The following is a 14,380-nucleotide window of genomic DNA, read 5'->3' as shown; positions in this document are numbered from 1 at the left end:
AAAGTTCCATTAACCCGTACCATTGATTTTATATGTTAAATTCTTTGTGGAAAGTTGTCATCATCTGCACATTGAATATTGATAAAATGCAGATACCATGCTTTAATACAATAGATACATGTACACAGTCAGCATTCATTATTTAGTGTTATATTTCTATTTAATACCACAATAAACTATGTCAAATTCAGTCTTTGTTTCTTCACATTAACCACTCCAAATCAATAACACTAACGGTAGCCCCTTGAAAAGTATTAACCCCATTATAAATTATAATAATTTTAAACAAAAATGTTTTCAATACTTCAAAAGTTATATATACTATATTTAAATTTACAGATATGTGTGGATAATAATAAAAAAAATTGTTCTAGAACAAACAAAAGTACTACATGTAGGACCAATCTTAAAAGCAGTCTGACTGAAAATTGTGACATTATGCCATAACCTGGCCTAATCAGATTTTTTTTTCACACAATAACAAAATGTCACAAAAGTTGAAAGCTAAATGGTTAGTTTAAAAAAAATTAAATAAACCATTTATTGAAAAATTTTTGCCACAATTTAACCTCTTAAAGATCATGGAGCAATTTCAGTCACTGAATACAAAATGGTGACCTTTTAAACCGATTTTGGTCAATTTCTCAAATATGCTGAAGAGTGAGTATGACAAACAATGTATGGAGGTACATGAATATATTATATCTAGTAAAATGGGTTAAACTAATTTACAAAATTCTCTCATGAGAATGTTGGGATAAGATTTATGACACATCATTCAATGGTGAGTTATTTACATGTGCACACATGTGTACAAAACTGAATTTGTTTCCTTAAAGACGCATTATGTAAGATTTAGATAAAGAGTTGGTTGTTCTTGCTATAATAGTTCAAAAATAGATAATGCAAAATGAATATATTGAAAAGTTTATTTAAACTACTTTATTCTGGGTGAAATTATCAATGGTTGTAGCTTTGACAAGATGCATACATGGATCGTAACCACTGTACTCGGAGCCATCCGAGGGCATCAGGAGTTGATTATGGTCTTATGTTAATAAAGGTCTAATTAATAATTTATGACATTTAAGGCCTAAAATGAAAGACCTGCAATAGGCAAATGCTCTTGAATAATGTATCTTTATAAAGGTTAGCTGTGATCAAGAATACTCATCAAAATATTTACCAACCTAAAGTGATCAACAAATAAATTGTGTGTACATTATTTGCTAAAATATCTGTAATAGATTTTACAAAGAAAACTTTAAAATCATAATTTGGAGGAGTGTTTCAGTATCAAAATAAGATTTAAAAGTCTAAAACTTTTAACAACTGCTGAATTGTTTTGCAAAGAAAATCTTGAAAAGAACAAGGCTAGTTTCTGTTATTCTCATTTGAACAAGAAAATGTAAACTGACCCGAGAACATGTAAGCAAGAGCTGACTGGCATAAGCTGCAAATATTTTCTCCAATACTCTGATGTTGACTTTAGCCTTGTGTTCAGTCAATGCAAATACAATGTTGGGTAGACAAATGTTTTTGAGTAAAAAGGGTATTTTCAGAAACAGTCTAATATTATTACTAATGAATATTACTGGTCATATGCCTAAACCTTCTATTTGCATAATCTAGATAAATTCATTTCTGGAAGTCTTAGCGAAAAAGTAGCTGGAGTTCTTTATATAAACTATCTAATTTATTAATATCATATCTCAACATTTTGACCCAACCTTATACCAGTGTAAATTTTAAAAGATACATATTTTATCCATCTGGCAAAAAACGCATCAACTTTAATCAAACCAATATTCATTTTCCATCCACATCAGTATCTCTGACTTGTATTCATGTACACTGTTACTTGATCCGTTTTGCTGCATTGTATTAGAAATTTTGAAATAGACTTTGTATGTCTAATTTGATGTGCATTATTACTGTATTATCTATGATCAAATTAGCACAATGTATAACAAGGTGTATAAACATCATTTAGTATGTTCTTTAAATGGCATTTAGTAACTGGATAGAGTAACAACAAAACACATACTTATGGAAAACAGCTACTAGTGTATTTAAGGCGACGTTTCGTAGAGTATTCTCTCAACGTTATCAAGCTAATACAGTAAAACAGGTATGAGGCAAATATATATAGACAAAATACAACAACATAACCGAAACCATACATAGCAACAACATGATCAAAGGCCTACACCAACACTTCCGGGGGCTTGAGACGCAGACCTTTGGGGATGATGTTGCTGTCTCTGCATCGCATCAGAAAAGTAAGATTGCACTTGGACTTAACATATTTACCTCCTAATCTATTAACTGTATTGATATAGGATACTGCCACATCTCCATATTGATGTCGGATATGTTCTTTAAATGGCATTTAGTAACTGGATAGAGTAACAAAACACATACTTATGGAAAACAGCTACTAGTGTATTTAAGGCGACGTTTCGTAGAGTATTCTCTCAACGTTATCATTTAGTATGTAGTAGTAGTTCTTGGTGTTTAACGTCTGCTTCCACATAAGTGATATCGCAGACAAGTCATTTAGTATGATGTAAGTTCATTAATATAATAAAGTAATACCCACTAGTTATGTATATTGATGCATAATACATGTATATTGTACATGGTTTAAGGGTGTATTTCTAACTATAGAGTGATATACAATCTTGTGTATTGAAGGTATTGGGGATATACATATATACCTAAGGGAATACACTTTGTAGATGCACCCATTGTCAAATTATACAATATCAGTAATAAAATACTGATATTAATAACTCATCATTAAAAAAGATTTTGTAATTTAATTCTGTTACTAGTGTTAGCACAATACATATTTTTTATGTTCAACATCAAATTCATTAACATAAAATAAAGAATAAAGCGTTAGGCTTCATAACATAAAGCCATATTATAACGTGTTTTTTGTTGTTTTTTATATGAAGTATTTTGTCATATTTCCACTCCAGGCAAATATGAAATAAATTGCATGTAAACCATACTAATCTACAATAGGCTATTGCCGATTCGGTGTAAGTAATCCGCTGTGCGCTTTCTGAGTAAAATTGTGATTTTAAAAGTTAAAGAAAAAATAAAACTATTCGATCATAACGGTACATGACATCATGCTGCATTTTGCGGTCTTTTTTTTATCGGTTCGATTGAAAACTGAGATAACAGTAATTCATAAACAATATTTGGGCAAACATTTGCGTTATCAAGGTTTAAAATGATCTACAATATATCAGTAATTTTCATTCTCCATGTGTCGACAAGCCGATATATGACATGTCCTACCCCCCAAGACGTTCCCCGTTTTCATGTCTTAGTTGAAACCTAGCTGACCGCGATTTGAACAATGGGACGGAAAATATCAGCGCTTCAAACGACTAAGACATCAACTTTGTTCGGTATGTTAGGACGTGTGTGAAAGAGACGTAAAAAGATGATAAAACTAGGTTTAAATAGTAGGGGTTATGTTGTTGTGTTGTTAGTATTTTTACACTTTGTATAATCAAGTAAACAGTGACTTCAAAACTATAAAAACTTACCTCTAGCAGTATGAGCAAATACCCCGAGAAGCCACAAACATTGGACAAGGTACAGTCCGTTTCGCTTCTTTTTTCTCACTAATCCAACTTCCATATTGGAAAAACTCACTTTCCCTCCGACCAATAAGTCCTATATTTCCTTACAAGCCACATAGATGCACTTTTCAAAGTAGAAATCCGAATAAAAACACAAAAACTTAGTCCGACACCTTCACCGTTACTCTCTAGACATGCACGCCATTGATCGATGGCAGACTCTCAGTACCAAAACGAGGTCGGAGGGTCATTCGCCATATATGGAGGAGGTCTCATTTGCATATGGTAAACAATCGCTAGAGGGCGTAATGGTCTGTCATGTGATCTCCAGATATAAATAAAGCCATGTGTTTATTATTAACACAATTTGTCTACGATATCACCTTAGGTGGAAGTGGACGTAAGACTCCAAGAGAAGAAGAAGGAATTAACACAATTTATAAATATATCGACAGGAATAATTATTTATTTCTTCGACGATTAAAGAAACTGTTATATTAAATGCAGATCGAATTATTTGCCCGCTATACAAATAACGGGACTGTCAAAAAAATTTCTGCGAAGAACAAGATCGGTTATAGTTAATAGTAATTGCAGGGGGACCCCGTGATATAAATGATATTGCCTGCCTCGTATCTCATGCACTTACTTCATGTCAGATATAATTCATATAAAATATAGCCATGGAACATGAATATTATGGTTTTGCATTATTCTATATTTCTTGCCGAGCGTCCCACTATTATATTCGGCTCCCACTGCAATAATATACCATATAGAGAATACTTTGACATACTTATCCGATATGCACGAAGCGAGAATATAAACATTTAAAATATGAAAGAAAAATAGTAGACCTATAAAACATTGTATGGAACCTGTTTGGGTTTTTTTTATTAATCAACATTTTCGTACAAGTATTGCTTATTAACATCTAAACTATGAATTAATTCCTGGACAGTTATTTAAAATGGTACAGCTTTTTATTAAATTTGATATAATACTCCCATGGATGATTTATAACCAATTCTGGTGTAAATGTCAATTTTTAGATACATAATTAATTACAGACACATCGACAAATCTTTGTAAATTAGAATCATTGTTATTATACACCTGATTATATCTTCAATCTTCAACGTTGTTAGTTTTGTAATGGATAGATTATTTTTAATTTCTGCCCCGTAGGGTGGACACCTTATTGGATCCTCAACATTAAACAATAAATTTAAGATTAAATAGGTGATACAATGTTTAACAAGATTGTGTCTGTGTTTTTAATGTATAACTATGATACCTGTCAATCTTAATCAAACAGACAGATTAACGTACGAGAGAAATCAATCAAAGAAAGTGTTGATGATTTAACTGACATCTTAATGGGAGACGTGTATACATAGATTGTGTATAAGCGATAATTGCTACAAAGTGGGGATTAATTCACCGCATTGAAGATTTATTTTGACATGTACGCCGTACGTAAAATAATTGGGAATATTTTAAGTGGTACGATATCATATGTACTCACAGACCACTAATTATATATTTTTGGGCCTTAATCGCAAAACATCTTGTTGTCTTTCTTAAATTGTTGCTGTTCATCTTCATCTTGGGGACGACGTTGTGCGATGACGCCCTCCTCGGTTCCTGTTCCATGTAGTACGCTCATACATGTTTAGCATAGTTTGTTCCATTGCCTTATTTTTAAATCGGGAGCCACGGTGGCTAGGTGGTTAAGACGCTGGCTCGCTAGTCTAGAGGTCGGGTGTTCGATCCCTGCATTGGCCGAGAAAGTTCATCTGGATTTTCCGACGTGGTTTCCCCTTGTCAGTGGTGCAGAACGGAGGGCCTGACAAGGACAGCTGTCTAGTCCTTCGGATGAGACGAAAAACCGAGGTCCCGTGTATACATTGGAATGCACGTAAAAGATCCCTTGGCAGTTGGAATTCGATATAAGAGTAGACGATAGTGCCGCTGCCCGGGCAAAATTTCCCTCATAGCACACTGTATGGTGTATGCCCGTCTTCATTAGCCCAGTATAGGAGTAGCACAGTAGGACGTCAAACCCCATTTCATTTCATTTCTTAATTTTAGATCAATCTATTCAATGTACATTCCAATATTGCAATGTATTGGTGTACCTCACATTAAACAATGTTCTGCAACAATGTTCTGCTCCGATTGGACTAATGAAGACGAGCATATGCCATACAGTGTGATATGAGGGAAATTTTGCCCGACAGCGGGGCTGAGACCTACTTTTATATCGAATTCCAACTAGCCTACCAGGGATCTTTTACTTGTACGCCAATGTGCACACGAGACCTCGGTTTTTCGTCATATCCGAAAGAATGTGCGTTGTCCCTTGCCATGCCCTCTGTTTAAAAGTAAAAGATTCTCACAGCTGCCCTGGTAAAAGGCAATCTTAGACATGAACGGACACATGATGCTCAATTCATTTTATTTATTGTTTCATCTGGACATTTTTGGTGTTTTACCTTATCTAAAAATTTTTAAAGTCCACACTATATAGTGACATTTTGGCGATGCTATAATATGTGACCTATAACATTGATATGCGATGTAAGTTACAATAGATGTCTGCGTCCTGTTGAATTTTCCTCTTGAACTGATTATAAGATTGTTTTATTCTGTTTAACCCAGACTTCTTATTGTCAATTTACTTCATATTTATTAGATAAAGGTGTTTATATAGAGCTCTAAAATTGTTAATAAAGTCACCAACAATCTACTTCTTACGTCATATATAGCCACAATAAGATGTTGAGACCAATATCATTAACCCACAAATATTTTCGGCAACTGATCTCTTAAAGACTCACAAACTGCTAGCGGCATCCCAAAACTAAATGAGTGTAAAGACCTAAAGATTTGAGAAGGATCATTGAGGATATTAGAGAGGTTTAATTGATGACGAAATAGTTGAAGCTTTCCAGTTTTGTCATGCTCCATTTCACCACTGAGTGTTAAACAATCATTGTCTTTAATCTTATTACCTTTGACCCCCCGCTTTGGCCCTCAACACCATTTTAAATTAAGATATTTTAATGCTAATGAACCATAAAAGAGCCTAGCATGTGTTGGTTACTGTCTGAAATATAGATTCCAATTATCAGTCTTGTGTGGTATCGCTTTACATGAATTTGACTGGTCAGTTAAAAAGGAACTATTTTTTATTTTCAAGGAACAGTTCATTTTTTTTTATTAAAAGTAACTTCTTTTTTTTTTATTAAAAATGAGCTATTTTTATTTAAACATGTATTATGCAAGAGCAAAATCTGCTTATTACAAGTCTTTCTTTAGGCCTGAAATGTTATCTAAATTATCAATTCGACATTAATTAACTTATCCAGACCATAATAAACTCTCGATGTCAAGGCTAGCCTTCGATGTTGGCTGGATTAGATTCCTATATGCCGCTTAACGGCCATTGATAATTAAATCAAAACAGTGGATAATCGAGACTATGCTGTTTATATTAATGATTGTAGTAATGATGACCGAGACTATGCGAAAATTTCACCCGCTTCGTTCTCGGCTCATAGTGGATCAATTTGACTGAAATTTTCAGCAAATTACCTTTACACTATTTAGTTTTTAACTATTATAGCGAGAACTGCCATCTCTTTATCTTATCTCCCATAACGTATCTTTAATTGATCTTTATGGAAACACTCTTGTCAATGTAAAGGACTTTGCAATGGTTGAATTACTGTCATAAAAAATGATGTATCACTAGGGCATAATGTAATCAGGTTCAGTAAAAGCAAAGAATTATAATTATTTTTTGCGCATGTAAGAAAGGATTGGGTGACAAATAAAATCTCCTACTCGTCTTTTTTGATATCCAAAAATATCAACACTCGTCGATAAAGTAGAAAAAACCTCGGCAGAGCCTCATTTCTTTTTACTTTATCGACTTCTGTTGATATTTTTGGATATCAAAAAAGACGAGTAGGAGATTCTCTATATATCATATACAAAATCGAACTATAAAATTGAAAGAGCTTACATATACGCAGGATACATTAATAGTCTTTATTTGATATTTGATTTTAATCAGATGGATAGGGTATAAACTGGCTTTACTATTTTGTCTTTAACAACAAGGGGCTATTATACACGCAGTTACAAGATAAAAACATGGCTGTGTTTATGTTGGGAGGAAATATTATTCCACAATGCAAGTGTTTGACAGTAATAAAGGCCTAAGGCTATACATGTACTTTATTAATTGGAAACCGATAGCTGATATATAGATTATTAATCTCTGAAATCAACCCACTCTTTCTCTTTTAATATAGAAACATTCGATATAAAATGAAATACGTGTAGTAAAAACTGTTCGTCAGTATGGCAACATGGATGAAATGAGTTATGGGGCCCCAATGTGCATTATATATTAGCCTCTTGAAAATACAGAATAGAAAAGAACCAACACGTCTTGTTCTTATATTCAATTGTAAAAAGCTAAAGAGACTTCGATTATATAGTTTGAATTATTCAACAGTGGTCAAAATCAGATTATAACCTAAGAATCCTACACATTTCTACAGGTTATTGGCATTTTTGATTTGGCGTTTTTATCTCAAATATATGTATTATTGAGACAGAGATTCATGTTTTATTCAAACAGTTTCCCATAAGAAATGCATGCAATTTAAATAGGATGCTTTTGGGAGACATTTTTATACATACACTTATATCTTGAAATTCAATTTAGGTTCTCTTACTCACAAGAGGAAAAAGTCATGGATTGTTATTTCCTCCGAAATAGGCAAGTATAATACTACACAATCTGATTAATATACAGATCTATATTTTGCTTCGTTTTTTATACTTTCGATGGCCTACACTACATGGAGATCTGGCCAGTCGTAGTCGAAGGTCGTGTCAGGGGTCGTACGAGTGGCTTTTGACCCTATGACGCCAGGTATTGATTAAGCAATCAAGGTTGAAGTGTCTAATGGTTTGCCCGCAGTTCCGTGCATGGCACGCCAAGAACCTCGCCATAACAGACCGTTCCATTGGCTAACCCCTTACTTCAACCAAAACGCCGGTAATATAACAACTCTTCCAGACCCTAGTGTAGTTGTCTACGATATCACTTTAGGTGGAAGTGGACGTAAAACCCCAGAAACCAACCAACCAACCAACCCTAGTGTAGTAAAGACAAGTAAAACGAAATTTTGAACTATAAAAACGAAACGAAATAGGATCTGTGTTTTAATCGGATTGAATACTACCAATCTTTCCAGTCATTCTCCCAAATAATGCCACGGTTCTTTTTTTCTATTTAGTAAATTACTACCACAAAAAATAAAACAAAATATCTCTGAGAACATTTTTTTAATACCCGGGTATAGATAATTATACGTTACTGTGTTTGACCATTGTAGGCAGAATTTATAATCTGTGATTTACCTGGTACATATCAATATGACCATTTTCCTGTTTCCAGTTACCAGTACAGACACGCAAAATATTTCTCAATGCAGGCTATCGATTAAAAAAAATAGAACAGAACGTATACACACAGAAACTCAAAACGAAAAATGTAACTTGGGTCATCGAATAAAAGGAACATGTATATTATTTTGTGTTAATTGGGGTTTCCTATATTCAGATGAATTATAGATGAGCCCTTGCCATTCAGTAGGCTATTTAGCATGTCTTTGAGATACAATTAAGGTTTTAATCTAATAATTACAGATGAAAGTATTCACTATCACGCGATGTGAACGTTAAACCAGAAGTAAAATTTATCTATGCTTGCAAGTTAAATGATATGTAATTCTGCTAGTTCAAATTGACCACAAATAAGAACATGGAGGACTCATTAAAGACGAAATGACTGTTATTACTATGTCTATACAGACTTATTGAAATAACGAATTTCTTTAAAAATAATCATAATAGTTGTGACACAACTTTTGTCACAAATAAAAAATACACATGTTCATTTTCAGATGTACTCTCCCCCCCCCCCCGATTTTTGTGATAGTTAAGTTGTTTAGACTTTTTAGACGCTACTTTAAACATGGGGCGGAGGACTAGTGGGATATAACTGCGATGTTGATCATGAGCTCTGTTATCTGTGCAAGTCACAGGTTCAATGGCATATTGGAATATGGTCGCCTACAAAATTTCGTGTTTTTTCTCAAATGTTCCCCATGTGAGCATGCGAATGATTGATATTAAAAATTTGCCATGTTATTCCCATAATGTTTTAGTTAATGTCAACTCTAGATATTTTGCGCCGCTCTCTGGACAAAATTTCCCTCATAGCACACTTCATGGCATTTTCCCGTATGGGACAGAGACGCAGGACGTTAAAACCCAATTTAATTCATTTTATTTCTCTCTGCGCTATTCTTTCAGTTTGAGCTTTAACGTTGATGACGCCACATTGAGATAGCGTAGCACTTGGCACGGCAACAGGAAGCTCATCATTTTTATCCTCCCCCCCACTCTCTTAAATCTACGTCTAAGAAACCTCACTGTCCTTTTCTCGGGGAAATTCTAGATATAGCACAGATGAAATAATTTAACGCACTAAACCCCCTCAACCTCCTCCCCAAACACTTAAAAAATATCTTTGCCTCACTAGTAACATACATCAGATTTCAGAAACAATTATTTTAACGGTTATCTTGAATTCAAAGAAAAATCAGCACATGATTCTTAATCCTGTTAATTGTCTTCATTCCATTTTGAAAAGGGCTATTAAGATCTTAACCACACTCTTCAATTCTTGTTTTAAAAATGTTTTAACGCTTATCTTGAGTTCAAAGAAAACTCAGCACCGACTTCTTAATCCTGTTAATTGTCTTCATTACATTTTGAAAAAGGCTATTAAGATCTTAAGCGCATGCACTTAGCTTCTTTTATAAAAAAATCAGCCCCGAATTTAAGTTTTTAATCACACACTTGAATTCTTTTGTAAAAAAAAATACAGCGCCGAATTATAAGCACGAACCTCTGTTTTCAAAAGCAAACGCTCGCTAGAGAATTACTTGATAACTTTTAACGTATTTATTTGTCTGTATATTTAAAACGATTCTTTAATGTGGCTTCAAGTGGCTATTTAGTAAAACTATTGAAGGACCTTAGAGACCACTCGTATGTATTAGATGTTTATTGATCGCAGCCGATTTCTAAATTCTCACCGTTCTTGGGATAATAACCATAAAGAACGTTACCCCCTGGGATTGGATGTAACATCCCTTGCTGTGACATATATTCTGATCTTTCTTGCCCTTTGGACATTATCTCCCTCCCCGTGAGGATTAACCGATATATACAAGTGGAGCAGGTGTTCTGTAATTGGACCTATCTTATTCCCATTATTTTATTTTTTGTTGCTTTACGTCATCGATATCCGGGAACGTAGATAATATGATGTAATTGTATATTATGTAGGTTTGAAGACAGATATCCGGGTGATTTTTTAAAAGAACACAATTCAATAGTTTATAACATTCGAACTCAAAACATGGGGAAAAACAGAAATTATGTGTCATTAATGTTTTATTATTGGAAACCACCAAAAAGTTCATGTAATGCTATAATTAAGTCACACGGGACTAAAGAAGCTCTTCGGTGGTTTCACAGCTGCTAATTTTTTAATACCTTCTTAAGTCCTGACCTTTTATTTTCTTGCACTGGAGAATATGGTCTAAAGCTGGCAGACCATGTACTAGCCAAGGATAATACAAAAATGTGCACCAAAGATTTTACACACATAGTTATATGTGTGCATAAGCGTATTGCACTCACGTTTTTAACATAATATAACATTCTTTTCATTGATGGCATCTAAACCATTATTTGACATGTGTCGTCTCCAGCTATATCGCTCTCGTTTTACATTTTCAAGAATTTAGAAACGGAACAACGCCATTATTTTGAGATTCTTTACGATTCAATAAATTCTAAGAACCTGTGACACAGAAAATGAATTTCTGCAACTTTGCATGCGTAAGAAGTTTATTAGTTTTCAATTCAGAGATGATATAAACAACCCAATATCCTGAACAGATTGCTTCAGGGAAAGAAGATAGTCTGATATTGATATAAAATGAATGAAACGGATTGATACAGACTAATATATATTACCATTCCTAAACTTTCCATGACAATCGTCATATTATGGACTTTCCATTCAACAACCGTTCTACGTTATAAAACACAGTTGTTGTAGACAGACTTTACAGAACCAAGAAGATGTTTCAAAGAGTTTTACTCGAGAAGTCAGAAACATACACGGGGGTTCAGTAACAGCAATGTCGTCAGTGCTAACTGTAAAATCATTATCAATAAATTGGCCATGTGCAAATTGGCCAGAGTTATATACTATGAACTGTTATATATTTAATACTCTTGACCGACAAACCGTTTAAATTCTCGAAGAAACACCTTGGAATATACCCCACAAATACAGTACACATAATATACATGTACATGTATATACTTTCGTACAGATTTAAGCAGTTTATAAGCAGAATCAACAAGAAGAACCAGTTGAAATGTCATAGTGAAAGGTGAAATAATACTATTGTCGATGTAGTACGGTCACGGTTGGTGCTAATATGATGATGTAAATACATGTGCATGTATTCATGTATGTGTGTGAACCAAATCAAGATGGCTATAAAGATGTTACATACTCGCAAGCCTGTATTAATCATCACTTAATAATCATCTGATATAATAAATGTTTATGTTTTGACGGATGTCAAACATCAGAACGAGATGAACATCTGAAATTACAGTCAGAGTATTTGTAAATGAATGTCTCGTGAGTTGTAATGACATTCGTCTGGACAGTAATAACACCCTAAAATTGACGACCAATTGAAAACCAACAACTCAACAGTGGTATATGATTTATTTTGGAAACTCGCGTAAAATCACTCTAAACAAAAGTTGATTGGCCCCACGGTCAGGAGGTCAACAATAACATACGAAGATTGCCAATGATTTAGAAAGTAGCTTCAGCCAAGATGGCATTATTCGTCTTTATACATAAGGATGTGCCACATAGAAAGGCCATACATACATCTATTTTTCTTGTTCATTTTTAAAAATCAAGGGTGAGATTAGACAAGCGATTCTATTTCTTGCTGCATACAAGCATGGGCTTAAATTTCCGACATTTGAATACATGTATACTTTATAATCTACTATGCTTACCGTATACCCCCAGGCCCTCCTCAGGAAACTCGTGTGTTTGCTATTAATCTGTATCGCATCGCTTATAGTCTGTTTGAAATAATTATTCTTGGTAATTTTCAACATCATATATCTCATTTCAGTATCATTGGTACATTATTTATTATTATTAAACTTTATATTAACAATCATATTGTATATCTCTTGTTTCTACTGAAATTACAAACACATTAAAAGTCAAGGGGCAGAAACCTAGAAGATATTATTTGTTGCAGCTCGCTGCACCATGTCGCAGTTTTAGGCAAACGCCTCATACATACAGACGCGCCATTTTATTGGTCTTGGTTGGAAAGTAATTAGGACCGAGTCTAGGATACATTAATTAATTTAAGCAAAATAAATCCTCCCAAAACGTTTTTCTTATGAGGCCATGATATATAATGGATTAAAAAAGCGACTACCCTCTTGTGTAATATCACAGTTGCATAATGTGTGGATTTAAATTAGCATGAAACCAAAAGCCGTTTACCATGGTCCTTTCATATATATATCGAATTTGAGATGAAATATTCACAATAGCTCGCATTACCTTGACCCTTTTATAGGAAGGCTACCGGATGTAAGGACAATAATCTGGATTAGGTGATTAAGTTGACAATCTAATCAACATTTATTGGGCTTCAACAAAGATGTGCACAGACTAATTCTTTCAGCTTGGAGATTAAACATGAAATAAGTCCAGGTGATCTTTACACCGTGTTGAACTGCTAAATCACTTTAATAATAATTTAGATCTCAAATAGTTTTATAGCCTTGATAATAATTCATTATGTTAACTGATCTAGTTTACCTCGTGTCTGATATTAATCGATGCTATTGCCGAAAGTCACGAACACCGTCATTAACTAAAGCTGTAGGTGGTCAGTTAAACGGGCCAGAACACGTGGCCCTCAGTTCTATATGGAATATTCTGCATCAGTGATTACTGACGTGGAATCAATATTTAATGATAAGTGTTCTGTATAAAAATACAAGCAAGAAATGGGCCGTTGTCTCTTAGGTTTTGATAATACATTCCAGCTATTAATGGAACTAAAACTATTCTGATTCCATGACATTATATGCGTTTGGGTTTGTTTTCAGAAATAAAGCACGTGATGCACCGAAAATACGGAACAATACCTAATGTTTCCACGGCCATTACAGACTGTCATATTTTTTTTTATTGATAATAGTTTTCCTTAAAAGTATTTAAATCGGCGAAACATTTGCTTTTTACCAGATCTGAAATTGGTTAACCCCTATATGTCGGGCGTTTCTGTGGTGTTATTTAAGGTTTGTCTGAGTCAATTAATAGTCGTCGCTAGCAAAGAAATAAAAATCCATAACTGTCATTCCCGGAGATAGTTGACAGGATACGTCAAACTTAAAACTCTTACGGATAATTCATACCAAAGCAGAGTGTATGCTTCCCTATAAGTTTGGGGAACAAATGCCACCACTTCTCTGAGAATTTCCCATACCTAGAACAGGTCATCTAGAGATTGAACCAAGTAAATTTCCGTGGATACTAAAGGGTG

At 34.0% G+C, this 14,380-nt stretch overlaps 1 protein-coding gene across 6 annotated transcripts in view; it reads right to left on the bottom strand.

The window, feature by feature from the left end:
• The window catches only part of LOC126814846 (neogenin), an 88,016-nt gene extending 84,168 nt beyond the window's left edge, over positions 1–3,848 (bottom strand). For all 6 annotated transcript variants that reach the window (XM_050540242.2, XM_050540243.2, XM_050540246.2 and 3 more), the window contains exon 1: positions 3,570–3,848. In XM_050540242.2, coding sequence (XP_050396199.1) covers positions 3,570–3,663 — 94 coding nt within the window. In that variant the 5' untranslated portion in view covers positions 3,664–3,848. The remainder of the gene's footprint in view (positions 1–3,569) is intronic.
• Between the last annotated feature and the right edge of the window lie 10,532 nt (positions 3,849–14,380).

Source organism: Patella vulgata, chromosome 3 (assembly GCF_932274485.2).
Source record: "Patella vulgata chromosome 3, xgPatVulg1.2, whole genome shotgun sequence".
NCBI lineage: Eukaryota > Metazoa > Mollusca > Gastropoda > Patellidae > Patella > Patella vulgata.
This window is presented reverse-complemented; position numbering and strand designations above follow the sequence as displayed.